At 53.9% G+C, this 15559-nt stretch overlaps 1 protein-coding gene across 1 annotated transcript; it reads left to right on the top strand.

The window, feature by feature from the left end:
- Nucleotides 1-9270: 9270 nt before the first annotated feature.
- LOC102563397 (antigen peptide transporter 2) lies at nucleotides 9271-14545 on the top strand. Its single transcript, XM_059714148.1, is given in 14 exon segments — nucleotides 9271-9292; nucleotides 9610-9691; nucleotides 9693-9722; nucleotides 9867-9997; nucleotides 10141-10343; nucleotides 10579-10658; nucleotides 10660-10774; nucleotides 12985-13116; nucleotides 13186-13349; nucleotides 13433-13631; nucleotides 13727-13797; nucleotides 13799-13878; nucleotides 14131-14267; nucleotides 14354-14545. Coding segments are annotated over 14 exon segments (1638 nt in total).
- Nucleotides 14546-15559: the final 1014 nt, after the last annotated feature.

Raw genomic sequence — 15559 nt, 5'->3', positions numbered from 1 at the left:
TCCTTTCCCTGCAGGCCCAGGCACCCAAGGAAGAAGCACCCCGGGGAATGCCCTCCACAGCAGAGTGGCAGACGGTCACAGCCAGGACCGGAGCAGCTCGCAGCGAACCGGTACCAGCTTCTCCAGTCCGACTGGTGAACAGGTACGAGGCCCTGGCGACCCTGCAGGAGATGGAAGGGGAGGAGGAAACCCTTGGGCAAGAAGAAACACCACGTTCCTCACACTCCAAACAGAACAAGAGATCCATGAGGACCCAGAGGAGGAGGCGATGAGTGCTCATCATAGGTGACTCCATCCTGAGAGGTACGGAAGGACCCATCTGTCGCCAGGACCCCTCGGCACGAGAGGTATGCTGCCTCCCTGGAGCAAAGATTCGGGATGTGACGGAGGTAATCCAGGCCAGGATCAAGCCCACCGATTATTACCCCATGGTCCTAGTCCATGTGGGTACTAATGATGCGGCCAGGAGAACCCCCGATCACCTGATGGCGGACTACTGTGCTCTGGGTGGCGTGCTGAAGGAGTTCGGTGCCCAGGTGGTTTTCTCTTCCATCCTACCAGTGACCGGACGAGGAAGACGGCAGGAGAACTGCATCAGAGAGACCAACTGGTGGCTTCGGCAGTGGTGTCTCGAGGCAGGCTTCGGCTTCCTGGACAACGACCCGCACATCACGACGAGGGACATGCTCAGCTGGGATGGGCTTCACCTGTCCCCCAAAGGTAAGCGTGTGTTTTCTACTAGGTTGGCGGATCTCCTCCGGTGGGCTTTAAACTAGGCTCGTTGGGGGGAGGGGAGTATGAGGGCAGGGGAAGCTGTGGACCACCAAACCATGTGACACCCACAAGGACAGCCCAGCCTGAAGAAGGAGAACATTGGGAACCTGAAAGCCATGGGGAGACCAGCACTACAGCACAGGTAAGAAACAAGAAGGTAAGAAACAATGGGCCCCTTGGGACTCGGAGCGGGGGGGGCAGCAAAGGCACCAGTCGCAGGGCTCAAGTGCCTATATACTAATGCTAGGAGCATGGGGAACAAGCAGGATGAACTAGCGCTCCTGCTTGCACTAAACACCTATGACTTAGTGGGGCTAACAGAGACCTGGTGGGATTCATCCCATGACTGGGCGGTACATATTGAGGGCTATAGATTGTACAGAAAGGACAGGTCGGGGAAGAAAGGGGGGGGGGGGGTTGCACTTTATGTCAGTGAGCAATATACATCAACCCTCATCAAGACAGAATCCAAGGTTGAGGAAGTAGAAGGATTGTGGGTTAGGCTACATGGGGGGCAAGGAGAAAGGGATTTGGTGGTAGGGGTCTGTTACAGACCCCCACACCAAGGGGAAGAAATAGATGCGGGGCTCCTGAGGCAACTCTCGGAGACCATAAAAGCTAAAGAGGCGGTAGTCATGGGGGACCTAAACTACCCGGACATCTGCTGGGAGACGCAGACAGCAAGGTCCCATCGCTCACGCAGGTTTCTAACCTGTGTACAGGACCTCCACCTGACACAGGAGGTGCATGGTCCCACTAGGGGGAATGCCTTACTGGATCTGGTATTGGCAATGGGAGATGACATGATAGGGGACCTCCAGATCGGTAGCCATCTGGGAGACAGTGATCACCTTATAATAGAATTCAACATAAGACAGCGAGTGGGTAAGATAACTAGTAGGGTGAAAGTGCTAGACTTTGGGAAAGCTGATCTCATTGCACTCAGGCGATTAGTCAAGGACGCACTGCAGAGTAGGAGTTTTGAAGGGATGGGAGCCCAAGAAGGGTGGCTGTGCCTAAAGGAAACGATCCTTCGGGCACAAAGCAAGACGGTCCCCGAGCGAGGCAAAAAAGGGAAAGGGGCCAGAAGGCTTCCAAGGCTGACCAGAGAAATCCAGGGCAGCCTAAGGGCCAAAAGGAGAGCACATAAAGAGTGGAAACAGGGTGAGATCACTAAAGATGAATATACCTCCTCTGCTCGTGCTTGTAGGGAGGCAGTTAGGCGGGCCAAAGCTACCATGGAGCTGAGGATGGCAACCCAAGTAAAAGACAACAAGAAATTGTTTTTTAGATATATTGGGAGTAAAAGGAAGGCCCAGGGAGGAATAGGACCACTGCTAAATGGGCAGAAACAATTGGTGACAGACAGGGAGGACAAGGCTGAACTCCTCAACGAGTTCTTTGCCTCCGTGTTCCTAAGTGAGGGGCACGACAAGTCTCTCACTGGGGTTGTAGAGAGGCAGCAGCAAGGCGCCAGACTGCCATGCGTAGATCCTGAGGTGGTGCAGAGTCACTTGGAAGAACTGGATGCCTTTAAATCGGCAGGCCCGGATGGGCTCCATTCGAGGGTGCTGAAGGCACTGGCCGACATCACTGCAGAGCCACTGGCGGGAATATTTGAACGCTCGTGGCGCACAGGCCAAGTCCCAGAGGACTGGAAAAGGGCTAACGTGGTCCCCATTTTCAAAAAGTGGAGGAAGGAGGACCTGGGCAACTATAGGCCGGTCAGTCTCACCTCCATCCTTGGTAAAGTCTTTGAAAAAATTATCAAGGCTCACATTTGTGAGAGCCCGGCAGGGCAGATTATGCTGAGGGGAAACCAGCACGGGTTCATGGCGGGCAGATCGTGCCTGACCAATCTAGTCTCTTTCTATGACCAGGTTACGAAACGCCTGGACACAGGAGGAGGGGTGGATGTCGTATACTTAGACTTCAGGAAGGCCTTCGATACGGTATCCCACCCCATACTGGTGAACAAGTTAAGAGGCTGTGACGTGGATGACTGCACAGTCCGGTGGGTGGTGAATTGGCTAGAGGGTCGCACCCAAAGAGTCGTGGTGGATGGGTCGGTCTCGACCTGGAAGGGTGTGGGCGGTGGGATCCCGCAGGACTTGGTCCTTGGACCGATACTCTTTAATGTCTTCATCAGTGACTTGGACGAGGGAGTGAAATGTACTCTGTCCAAGTTTGCAGATGACACAAAGCTATGGGGAGCAGTGGACACGCCGGAGGGCAGGGAACAGCTGCAGGCAGACCTGGACAGGTTGGACAAGTGGGCAGAAAACAACAGGATGCAGTTCAACAAGGAGAAATGCAAAGTGCTGCACCTAGGGAGGAAAAATGTCCAGCACACCTACAGCCTAGGGAATGACCTGCTGGGTGGCACAGAGGTGGAAAGGGATCTTGGAGTCCTAGTGGACTCCAAGATGAACATGAGCCGGCAGTGTGACGAAGCCATCAGAAAAGCCAATGGCACTTTATCGTGCATCAGCAGATGCATGACGAATAGGTCCAGGGAGGTGATACTTCCCCTCTATCGGGCACTGGTCAGACCGCAGTTGGAGTACTGCGTGCAATTCTGGGCGCCACACTTCAAAAAGGATGCGGATAACCTGGAGAGGGTCCAGTGAAGGGCCACTCGTATGGTCAAGGGCCTGCAGACCAAGCCCTACGAGGAGAGACTAGAGAAACTGGATCTTTTCAGCTTCCGCAAGAGAAGGTTGAGAGGCGACCTTGTGGCTGCCTATAAGTTCATCACGGGGGCACAGAAGGGAATTGGTGAGTATTTATTCACCAAGGTGCCCCCGGGAGTTACAAGAAATAATGGCCACAAGCTAGCAGAGAGCAGATTTAGATTGGACATTAGGAAGAACTTATTCACAGTTCGAGTGGCCAAGGTCTGGAACGGGCTCCCAAGGGAGGTGGTGCTCTCCCCTACCCTGGGGGTCTTCAAGAGGAGGTTAGATGAGTATCTAGCTGGGGTCATCTAGACCCAGCACTCTTTCCTGCTTATGCAGGGGGTCGGACTCGATGATCTATTGAGGTCCCTTCCGACCCTAACATCTATGAATCTATCTATGAATCTATAAGGTAGGATTCTGAACAACAGACAGCATGGCTTCATCGCAAGCAGGTCCTGTCTTACCTACCTCACCAACCTTTTATCATCAGGTAATTCACCACCTGGGTAAGAGAGAAGAGGTTGACATTATGTACCTCAACTTCCAAAAAGCTTTTGATCTGATATCCCATGAGAATCTCACAAAAATTTGGAGGATTGTGGGCTTAACTGCTTGACAGTTAGGTGGGTAGGAAGCTGGCTGCGGGGAAGGACCCAGAGCATTCTAACAAATGGATCTGTGTTGTCCTGGTGAGAAGTGGCCAGAGGTGTTCCTCAAGGGTCGGTGCTTGGTCTGATGCTATTCAACATATTCATCAATGATTTGGATATGGGGGTGAAGAGCTCACTGGCCACATTTGTGGATGACACCAAGTTATGGGGGAACATGGTTATGCCTGAAGATAGGCTGCAGATACAGGTGGACCTAGACAGATTGGTAAGTTGGGCGAATCAGAACCAGATGAAGTCCAACATTGAGAAGTATAAAGTGCTACATCTGCGGACGAACAATCCTCTACACACCTGCAGGCTTAGCATTGCCAATCTGACCGGCACTATAAATGAAAGGGACCTGGGAGTAATAATAGACCGCAGTATGTCCATGAGCCGGCAGTGCGACACTGTAGGTAGTAGGGCAAATAATACTCTGGCATGCATCAACTGATGCATCTCCAACAAAACCGTGGAGGTGATTCTTCCTCTCTGCTCAGCATGGTGAGACTGCAGCTGGAGTATTGTGTCCAGTTCTGGGCACTGCAGTTTAACAAGGACGTGGTAAAGCTTGAGAGAGTCCAGAGAAGAGCCACTCATATGATCAGAGACTTGTACGGCAAGCCATACAAGGAAAGGCTGAGGGACCTGGGACTCCTTAGCCTAAAAAAGAGAAGGCGGAGAGGGGACTTGGTATCAGCTTACTGCTACACAAGGGGCATGCATCAAGGGCTCAGAGAATAACTGTTCACCAGGGCACCCTTGGGGAAAACCAGGAATAATGGTCACAGACTTCTAGAAGACCATTTCAGACTCAATATTAGGAAAAACTTCTTCACAGTCAGGGTGTCCAGACTGTGGAATAAGCTCCTTCCAGAGGTGGTGCAATCACCTACCCTGGAAATCTTCAAGAGTAGACTGGACAGTCACCTGACCTCAGTTGTCTTTGCTGCTTGGTGCAGGGGGCTGGACCTGATGATCTTCCAAGGTCCTTTCCAGCCCCTCACAATCGATGAATCTGCATACCCCTACCTCCACCCACCTCCCTCCTCAGCAGGCCTGCCCCTGAAAAATTCTATGCCAGACCTCTCTCTACCAGGTGAGATCTGCCATTTCTTTCCCATCATCCTCTTCTGTCTTCCTGTAGTACCAGTACATTTTACTTAGTACCATTTTAATACAGTCCTCGACCGTGGGGTCTGAGCGTCTGTTTGTGAGCAGGTTCCTGGCTTTCCACAGTGCAGACCTGAAGTGGGAAATGAACTGGTTGAAGCAGGCTTTTGGGGTCCCTTGCTGTCTGGTCAGGTACCTGTAGAAAACTGCTTCCCTGGTCAGGTCTCTGAAACCTGTCACCCATGCAGACCCCATGCACAGAGCCAGTGCTCTCCTTGCTATGTGCTCAGCACTGCCCAGCCCAGGAGCACTTGGCCCTAGCATGCCAGGGTAAGCAGGCTTTCTACCATGGGCCATTTTGAACTGGCTCCAGTGTGGTGCAGGGATCTGGTGTTAACCAGCAAGTGATTGTCTGTCCCAGCCCCAGCATGATACCCAAGCCTTCAACTTGGATGACCAGTGGTTATGGCATATCGTCTGCTGCCCCGAGACCTATATGGAAAATCCTCAAACAATTGCAACCCATGCTAGAACAAGACCCAATTCTTAAAGAGATCTTCCCAGAGCCACCCATCCTAGCCTTCAAAAAAGCACTGAACCTTGCTAACCTCATCACCAGAAGCAAACTTCCTACAGCCCGAAACACTGAATGGATCCAGACCATGCTGGGACAAGAAATGTAAAACCTGCCAACGTATCTCCAGTACCCCACAATCACTACACCCCACAACAGAGCCATCAGCATCCCAGGATCTTACAGCTGCACCTCCAGAAATGTAATATACCTCATCCAATGCACCAAATGCCCTGATGGAAAATACGTGGGGAGACCAAACAAATGCGCACCAGAACGAACGCACAACGGACATCTATCAAAGACAGAAATACCTAATTACCTACCGGTGGGGGCACATTTCTCACAAGAAAACCACTCTCTTTCCAGTCTTTCAGTTCTAATCTTAAAAGGGAATTCACAAAACACCTTTTGCAGATGAGCCTAGGAACTTCACTTCATCAACTTACTGGATACAAAAAAAAATTGTGGACTAAATATAGACATTGGATTTATGACACATTACAATCTGCCTAACAACTGACTCTCCAGCCCAGCCTCTGGCTTCTTTACTATTCATTCCATCCAGGAAGAGCGCACACTGACTGCTGATGCTTCCTCAGCCTGATGAAAGGTGTTTGTGCCCAAAAGCTTGCAAAGAAGAATTTTTCTAACTATTTGAGTTGGTCTAATAAAAGATACCAGATTTACCCAAAGAACCATTTAAGGTTCAGGCCACCTGGGCTGGGTGGGGCTCTCTCTTTATTTTTCCCCTGGGTCCCCTGAGGAGGGGACAGGGAATGCTGGTTAGACCCTGAGGCTAGGTGGCACAGACAGCCAGGGTTTCAAGTCCAGTAGCCATGTGTGGTTTGAATGGGGAGTCCAGGGCAGGAGGTGGTAGCTCATCCCCACAGCCACTCAGGCAGGACCAGAGACTGGTGGTTCCCGGCAGCTCAGTGGAGTTACATCAACTCACAGAAGGGCCCTTTACAATGCAGAGGGAACAGACATCCCCAGCGGTCAGCAATGGCAAGGGAGACAATGCACCCAAATTCCCAGGGACTAACCTCTTTTGGGTTAAGACTCCCCAACTCTCAGACTGCAAGCCTGGGGTCAAAGGCTCCCCAGTAGGGGTGATACATGGTATACTTTGAACCAGGACAGTGTTTTTATTTTTCTTGACCATATGTTGAGGTCTGGTGTTTGCCTCTGTAATAAATTGGGGGTTTGTGTTCATACTGCTTGTGAGGCAAGAGTTGTTGGTTTTATTGGACAGCCTGGTGATTCTTTTAGTGTTTCCCAGGTGGTCTGGGTGGGGGCTCAAACAAAGGTGAAATATATTTAGGACACCCAAAATTGAACTGGCCCTTGTTGCTGCTGACAGGTGCTCAGCAGAAGGGTTACATCAATATTCAATGTATATGCTGTCCTTCCCGGTCCAACAAAGGCTGAGGGAAGCCTGCAATTAGAGACAGGATCACTTGCAGGAGTAGGTAGAAGATTCAAATAAAATACACAACAAAAGCTCCCGGGGTGATATCTAGGTTGATAAATGCTGGCTCAAATAGGATGGTCCCACAGCACACCTGTAAGATGGCCAAGCACGGGCTATGGCAGGCAACCAGAGGGAAGGAGCCACAGCTGAGCATGACCTCCCACAGGCAAACGCAGTGCACTGATGGTACTTGTAGGGGAGGCTACTCTCAGCTGACCTGAGGGATGTGGAGAGGATGGGGTGTGAGGGGTCTCCAAGTGGGTTACTCAGCCAGCTTCCTTCTCAAGGCCGCTCCACTGCATGTTCTGGGTTTTCCAGCCAGTTTAGTTTCATGGGCGAGCTTGTTCCCACAGAAACAAAACCAGCAGTAAAATAAGTGGTACAGATGGATCCACCAAGATCCATAGTTTTTCTTCAGACCCTGAAAGGGCATCACAGACTTTGTGCTTCTCAGCACCACAACCTTCCCTCTCACCCCTTTTACACATCTCCACCCTTGTCAGGAGTTGTAGCTGGCTCCCAGGCCTTCCTGCCAGGGAGCCTAGGAGCTGCTGCCTGCCTGCACCTGGGGTTTCAGCCCCTGAACCTGGTACCTCTTTCCAGGCTGCCTCAGGTACAGTTCAGGGCCTATATGGGGTGGAAGGGGTGTCCAGGTGGAGGAGCCCAGAAGAAAAGTAAGCTGTGTTACATTGCTGCTGTTTAACCTGGTTTGGGAGGTGAGGCCTCCAGTCAGGAGGCAGAGAGGAATCACAGAAACTAAGCAGCAGTTTACTGCTGGCATGTCAGCACTTCAGCTCAACTTCAAGGGCCGAAAGCAGTTGTACAGTCCCAAGGGGAAGAGGGGGGAGCAGTGGTGCATTTGCACCTCCTTTGATCCTTGCTTCACCAAAACTGTAAAGTCAACAGCCTGGCAGTGGCAACAGTATTTCTATCCAGGCAGCAGTGAAGAAGTCAATTACCTTCATGGATCATTATCATCTACCTGCTTCCTGCTCATCTCAGGTGCTAGCGACCCTGCTCTCCTTTTTAATGGCCTTGGTGTTCCACAATCAGGTTATCCTTGCTTCTGCACGGTTGTTGTCTGTTAGCTATACCGGGTCATGTCATCTTCTGCTTTACAGCCCTGCAGACTGGGTTTAGTCCTAGCTAAAATACTTAACTCAGGTAAGGGTAACATGAACTCTCAGGAATATTAACTCAAGTGTGCAAGTGATTGACAGGGACGTGCTGGAGGCAGTGTCCAGATGCTGAAGAAGGGTAGTTCTTGTCCAAATGTGAATGAGAGACACACATTTAACTCTCCCGACCACAGGACTAATTAAACAATATCCTTGGACTACTTTGCCTGGTCTGTTGTGACTTTTAACTTAATATTTCATTTAGCAAATGAGAGTTCATGCCAATAAAGTTTTCTTCATTTCTGCTTTGATCTGAAACTGAAGAGAGACAGCCCTGGGCCCCTGGCATAGTAGTAAAGCTTCTTGTTTCTTTTTTCCTAGAGAAAAATTGGGGTTGTTTTATATGGGATGAGGTACCGCACAGTTTGTGCTCCCCCCCTGCTCCCAACATCCCTCATATGTAAGCAAGCTGCTTCCCCTGCTGCCTGAAGTCAGCCTGGCTCCTAGTTTGCCGGGACAGTTCAGTCCTTGCCATCACCACTTTGGATCCACAACCAAACAAAACCAAAAACCACAAACCTCTTGTCCTTTCTGTGCATGTAGGAGAGGGCTGGCTGGGCTCTGTCATCTCCTCCCACGCGTCTCTGCTCCTGTGTTTCTTACTCTCTTTCTAGTTCCACCCTCTTCAGCTTGTCACCACATCCAGCTGGCTCCAGACTCCCAGCCCAGGTTGGCTATTATTTGCTGCTCTTTGCTGACCAGCTGCAGCTGGGTACCGAGCTCTGGAGGAGATGAAGGGGTTGGAGGACACTAAAACAGGGGACATCCACAGTCTCCACATCCCATCTCTTGTGTCACAGTGTGGGGAGCCTTCATCTTCCTCACCATGGCCATTGTGGCCATTGTGGGTGAGTGGGACACCCCCAGAACTCTCCTTTCCCCTTCTAGGGTGGAGGGCATCCCACAACAAGCCCAGGGAGCCTTGTCACCTACAGGGTGCCTTGCGCTGAGGGCTGGTGCTGCTGGCCCTGCTGAGTTAGGAACCCAGCCCCCCGCCAAATGAAACCACTGCAGCTGAGAATTACAGGGGGGCCAGGGAGACAGCAAGTGCCCTCCACTGATCAGGGAATCAGCCCCTGCCAGGAGGGCAGCTGGGGAGGGAGTACCCTGATCTTGGGATTGGGAGTCTGGAGACCTGGCCCTCAATGTGCCCTTCCTGCCGCAGGTGAGACGTTCATCTCCTACTACACCGGCCGCATTATTGACATCCTGGGCAGCCGATACAATCCTGATGCTTTTGCCACTGCCACTGGCCTCGTGCCTTGTCTCCATCAGCAGGTGACTCCCACACCCCACCCCATCCCACCAGGGATTTCTGGATTAGGAAGAGCACTGCTGCCACTCTACAGGACTGCGAGCCCCCATGAGGAGCCAGCCTGCTACTGATCTTCCCCTCCACATCTGTTTTTCCTTGCCCCCCAGCTTCCTAGCTGCCGGCTGCCTTGCGGGCCTCTTCATGTTCTCACTGTCCTGGCTCAACCTCTGTCTTTCCTGGCTGCTCTTCTCCTCCCTGGTGCACCAGGACCTGACCTTCTTCCAGCAGGTCAAGACAGGTGCGTCCCAGCCCCTCCCCACTGACACCCACTCCCTGAATCCCAGCATCCCTCCCACCCCTACACTTCACCCTGTGCAGCCCCCACTTACAGTGTGCAGACAACCAAGTCTTACTGTGTGCTCCCCCACCTCCACATTGTAGACCTGACATCGCACCTCTCCAAGGACACAGCCCCTATTTGCCACTCGGTGCCGGCCAACGCCAACATCTTCCTGCACAGCCTGGTTGTGGCACTGGGCCTTTACAGCTTCATGTTGGGGCTGTTGTGGCACCTGACACTGCTCACTCTGCTCGAGATGCCCCTCACCATGGCCACCCACAAGATCTATGATGCCTGCTACCAGGTATGGGGGTTGGGCAGAGTGGGCTGGTGGGATGGGTGCTGGGCAAGGGAATGGCCCTGGGGACCTGGTCCCCCGAAATCCAGCCTCCCAGAAACCACTGGTGGAGTGTAAGGATGGTGTCATCACATCCCTGTCCCAGCCACCCATCCCCATGGTCCGGGCAGGGCAGTCCTGTTTGCATGGGAAAGCCCTGCATCCCAGGCTGCCCTTGTCAGCCTCTCGCATCTCCCCCCAGGCCATGCTGCAGGCCATCCAGGACTCTGTGGCCTGCTCTGGGGAGGTGGCACATGAGGCTGTGGCCTCCATGGAGACTGTGCAGCTTTGGCACTGAGAAAGAGGAGGCACGGCGCTATGCTGTGGCCCTGGCCAACACCTGCCGCCTCAAGGACTGCCTGGACCTGGAGTGGACTCTCTACCTGCTCTTCCAAAGGGTGAGCTGCCCATGGCTCCAGTGTCCAGGGGAAGGGGATGGGGGGGTGTCAGGATGAGGGAGTGCAGGCTGGGACAAAAGAGCAGAGAAGGGCTGGGATTCAGGCACCTGGTGGATGGGTTATGTTGCAGTGAGGGACACAGCAGGGTAGGGGCACCTAGGAGTCTGGGAATTGGGGGTGGGGGTGGGGATGTGCATGCATACATGCACACACATATCTGTGCATGTGTGCATGTGTATATCCATGTGTTTGTGTATGTGTGTCTACACAAGCAAGCTCCTGCTCTGTCTTTGTGTTGGACCTCTGACTTGTGTGCCTGTGTCTATGTCTATGTGAGTGAGCTCTTGCTCTGTGTGTGTGTGTGAAATCTGCATTGTGTGTTGGATTCATGCATTGGTTGTGTGTGTTGGATGCCTTTGGTGTGTGTGTGTGAGACACCTGCATTTTGTGCGTGGGTGTGTTTGTATGTGTGTGTGTTGGACGTGTGTGTGTGTATGTGTGTGTGTATGTGTGTGTATTGGATGCATGCTTTGGTTGTGAGTGTGTTAGAATTTTCTGTGTGTGTGTGTATGTTGAGCCCCTTCATTTTGTGTGTGTTGTGTGGGAAGGGTGTTGCTCGTTACCCATAGACAGAGGGCACTGGAGCACTTTTGAACCATTGCCTAGGATTCAAGGAGCGAGCTGAGTGCAGCACTCCCACACGGTAGGTGAGCAGGGACCTAGGCATCTGGCCCTGGCAGGTCACAGGTGAAAGACAAGAGCCCCAGGGATAGGAAGGCTGGCTGCACTCTAGCACACACAAGCTGGGCAGGGGGAAGAGGTGGGCACAGGAACCTAGGCATCTGGGAAAGCCACCCAGGTGTCTGGGAAAGGCAGCGGTGCAAGCTAATGACTGATCTGGGCCAGGGTAAAGGATACCTCCTAGTTTCATAGTTTCATGGTAGGTAGGGTCAGAAGGGACCTGAGCAGATCATCAAGTCTGACCCCCTGCCGTGGGCAAGAAAGAGTACTGGGGTCAAATGACCCCGGCTAGGTGGTAATCCAGCCTCCTTTGGAAGTTGGTTCCAGGTCCTAGCCGCCCTGACTGTGAAGTAGCGCCTCCTGATGTCTAGCCTGAATCTTAGTTTCATAGTTTCATAGTTGGTAGGGTGAGAAGGGACCTGAGCAGATCATCAAGTTCGATCCTCTGCCATGACTGGAAAGAGCACTGGGGTCAAATGACCCTGGCAAGGTGTTCATCCAGCCTCCTCTTAAAGACCCCCAGGGTAGGAGCCAGCACCACTTCTCCTGCAAGTTGGTTCCAGGTCCTAGCCACCCTGACAGTGAAGTAGCGCCTCCTGATGTCTAGTCTGAATCTACCCTCTGTCAGCTTGTGACCGTTATTACTAGTCACTCCTGGTAGTGCTCGGGGGAACAGGGACTCCCCCAGTGCCTGCTGGTCCCCTCTGACTAGTTTGTAAATGGCCACTAGATCCCCCTCAGCCTTCTCTTGTGGAGGCTGAACAGGTTCAGGTCCCTCAGCCTCTCCTCGTAGGACCTGCCCTGTTGCCCCCTGACTATGCGGGTGGCCTCCTCTGGACCCTCTCCACGCTGGCCACATCCCTCCTGAAGTGCGGCGCCCAGAACTGGATGCAGTACTCCACCTGCGGCCTGACCAGTGTCGCATAGAGGGGGAGGATCACCTCCTGGGACCCGCTCGAGATGCATCTGTGGATGCATGACAAGGTGCGGTTGGCCTTCCTGACCACGTCCTCACACTGTCGGCTCATGTTCATTTTGGCATCAATAATGACTCCAAGATCCTTTTCTGCCTCTGCACTGACGAGAAGGGAGTTCCCCAGCCTGTAGGTCTGCTGCTGGTTCTTCCTCCCCAGGTGCAGCACCTTGCACTTGTCAGTGTTGAAACCCATCCTGTTCTCATCTGCCCACCCCTGTAACCTGTCTAGGTCTGATTGCAGCCTATTTCTCCATTCTAGCGTGCCCACATCCCCCCACATCTTAGTGTCGTCTGCAAATTTGAACAAGGAGCTTTTCACCCCCTCGTCCAAGTTGTTAATGAAGATGTTGAACAGTGCGGGCCCGGGGACCGAGCCCTGGGGGACCCCACTGCCCAGGGCTTGGTCCTCAGGCAGTCACATGTTGGGGTTGGATAGAGGGCTGTGTATGACTGGCATGGAGGCATGACAGCCACTCCGTTCTCCGCTCCCCAGCTGCTGCAGCTGGCCATGCAGGTGCTGATGCTGTACTGCGGCCACCAGCAAATCCAGGATGGGATCATGACCAAGGGCAGCCTGGTCTCCTTCCTGCTCTACCAGGGTGAAGTGGGGGATATGTACAGGTGAGTGGGGCAGGGAATTACTCACCCCTCCCACATGTTGCCTGCACACCTCTGACTCTCTCTGGTCCCCCAGACCCTGGTGTACATGTACGGAGACCTGCTGAGCAACGTGGGGGCAGCAGAGATGGTGTTTGAGTACCTGGACTGGGCACCAGCCATGAGCACCGACAGGATCCAGGCATCCACCACGCTGCAGGGCCACATCACCTTCCAGGATGTCTCCTTTGCCTACCCCTCATGCCCTGACCTCTCTGTCCTCTAGGCACCCCCTCCATGCAGCCCTGGGAGTCCCTGGGTACCTGCTCTGCCCATGACAGCACTATGACTAGGTGGATGGCATTGCAGGGGGTGTCATTTGAGCTGCAGCCTGGGGCAGTGACTGCGCTGGTGGGGCTGAACGGCAGTGGGAAGAGCATGTGTGTGGCACTGCTGGAGCAGTTCTTTGAGCCCCAGGCCAGGGAGGTCCTGCTGGATGGGGAGCCCCTGTGTGCCTATGAGCATCGCTCCCTGCATTGACAGGTGAGGCCTGCAGGTTGTACCCAGCATGGGGCGTTGCTACCCCAGTTGTACCCAGCTGGGGGTGGGTCTCAGCTCATGTGATCTCTCGTGGGCAGGTGGCACTGGTGGGGCAGGAGCCCGTGCTCTTCTCCAGCTCCGTGTGAGAGAACATCAACTACGGGCTGGAGCGAGGAGCAGGTGCTGGCCGTGGCCAGAGCTGCCTGTGCTGCTGAGTTTATTGCCACATTGGACCAGGGCTTGGAGACCAGTGAGTCCCGATGCCTAACTACAAGCTGACGGAGTCCCACTCCTCTCCCCAAGCTGCAGAGAGAATGCAGGCATCCTGGCTTCTTTCTGCAACCCAGCAGACCCCATGCCCTCCCAGAGCTAGGGAAAAAACCCAGGTGTCCTGGCTCCCAGCCTCCCCCACTACTCTAACCCCCCAAGCCTCCCCCACTCTGCTCCCCAAACTGGGAGGGAACCCAGGTGTCCCGATCACTGTTCTCTCTCCCACCTGCAGATGTGGGGGAGAAGAGTGGGCAGCTGTCAGTGGGGCAGAAGCAGCGTATTGCTATTGCTCGGGCCCTGATCCGGCTGCCGGGGGTGCTGATTTTGGATGAAGCCACCAGTGCACTGGACGTAGAGAGTGAGACCGCGGTGAGTGACACGTGAGGAGTTGCACTCAGGCCTGCGGTGTGGGGGCCATCCCAGGCTGCATCCTGACAGTCTCTGCTCTCCCCTAGGTCCGTGCAGCAGTACTGAGCAGCAGGGCTCACACGGTGCTGGTGATCGCCCACCGCATGGCAACAGTGGAGGCGGCCGACCACATCGTGGTGCTGGAGAGAGGTGCTGTGGCTGAGCAGGGGACGCACTCTAAACTCATGGCACACCAGGGGCCGTACTATGCCCTGGTGCAGAGGCAGCTCACTGAGTAACCTGCCACCCAGGGAAGCAGTCTCCCTGTGTCCCAGCAGAGCCTGTATCCTAGCAGGGAGTGGGCATCTGTCTCTGGGGAGAGGAAAGGTGCTGGGCGGGGTTGGGCAGAGCCAGGACATGGGATGGGTTGGGCTGTACCCTGGTTACGTGTTACAGGCTGGTCACATTGCTGTGAGACTCTAGTATTTCCTTCATGGTGGGGGCTGTCTGGGGAGGGGGCATGCCTTGGGGCCAGGACCGGCTGTACCAGGTGTTTTGTGAAATAAATGAAGAGCTGAAATAGTGCACAAGTCTGTCGTTGTCTGGTGTCTCTCTGGTCCCGGCTCAGGGGCTGAGACATTGGCAGGGGCTGGGGACTGCCCAAAGGCTGGAGGGGTGGCTGCCAGGGCCAGCTGCAGCACCAGGAGGGGTCCTGTCCTCACACAGACTCCGCTGCCAGCAGACAGGCGCCTTCCTGGCACTTTGGGACCTTGGGGGATGTTTCCAGTCTGGGCACAGGACGTGGCTGAGCCACAGCCAGCAGGACGCTCAGAACAGGCCTCGCCAGGGTTGGATGCAGTGGGACAGGTGTTTTTAGGTACCTAGGCACTAGGTTAGAAAAATTGCTCTTGTATGTGACTTTGATACGTCCTGTGGACACAGCCCTGTCCTAGACTCATTCTCCCAGGCTGCAGGGAGCAAGTGCTATGTGCAGGGCAAAGCAGAGCAGCAGAAAGCTACAGGACACAAACAGCATTGCAAAAATACACGATGAGTCTTAATGAACAATCAGCTCAGGACAGGGATGTGCTAGGCCAGGGGTGAGCAACCTCCAGCCCATGGGGCTTCCCAGGGTCCAGAGGTTTGCAGCAGAGGAGCAGCGTCACAAGCCTGGCATATAGATGCGCAGCTCCCCCGTACCCTTCCCCAGCAAGTGGGGGGCAGGCAGAAGTCGTGCGGCAGATGGGCCCCACACCACTCAGCAAGGCTCCTGTCCTCACACAGACTCTGCTGCCAGTACAGGCACCTTCCTG

This window comes from Alligator mississippiensis, chromosome 11, assembly GCF_030867095.1.
Source record: "Alligator mississippiensis isolate rAllMis1 chromosome 11, rAllMis1, whole genome shotgun sequence".
Taxonomy (NCBI): Eukaryota; Metazoa; Chordata; order Crocodylia; family Alligatoridae; genus Alligator; species Alligator mississippiensis.
This window is presented reverse-complemented; position numbering and strand designations above follow the sequence as displayed.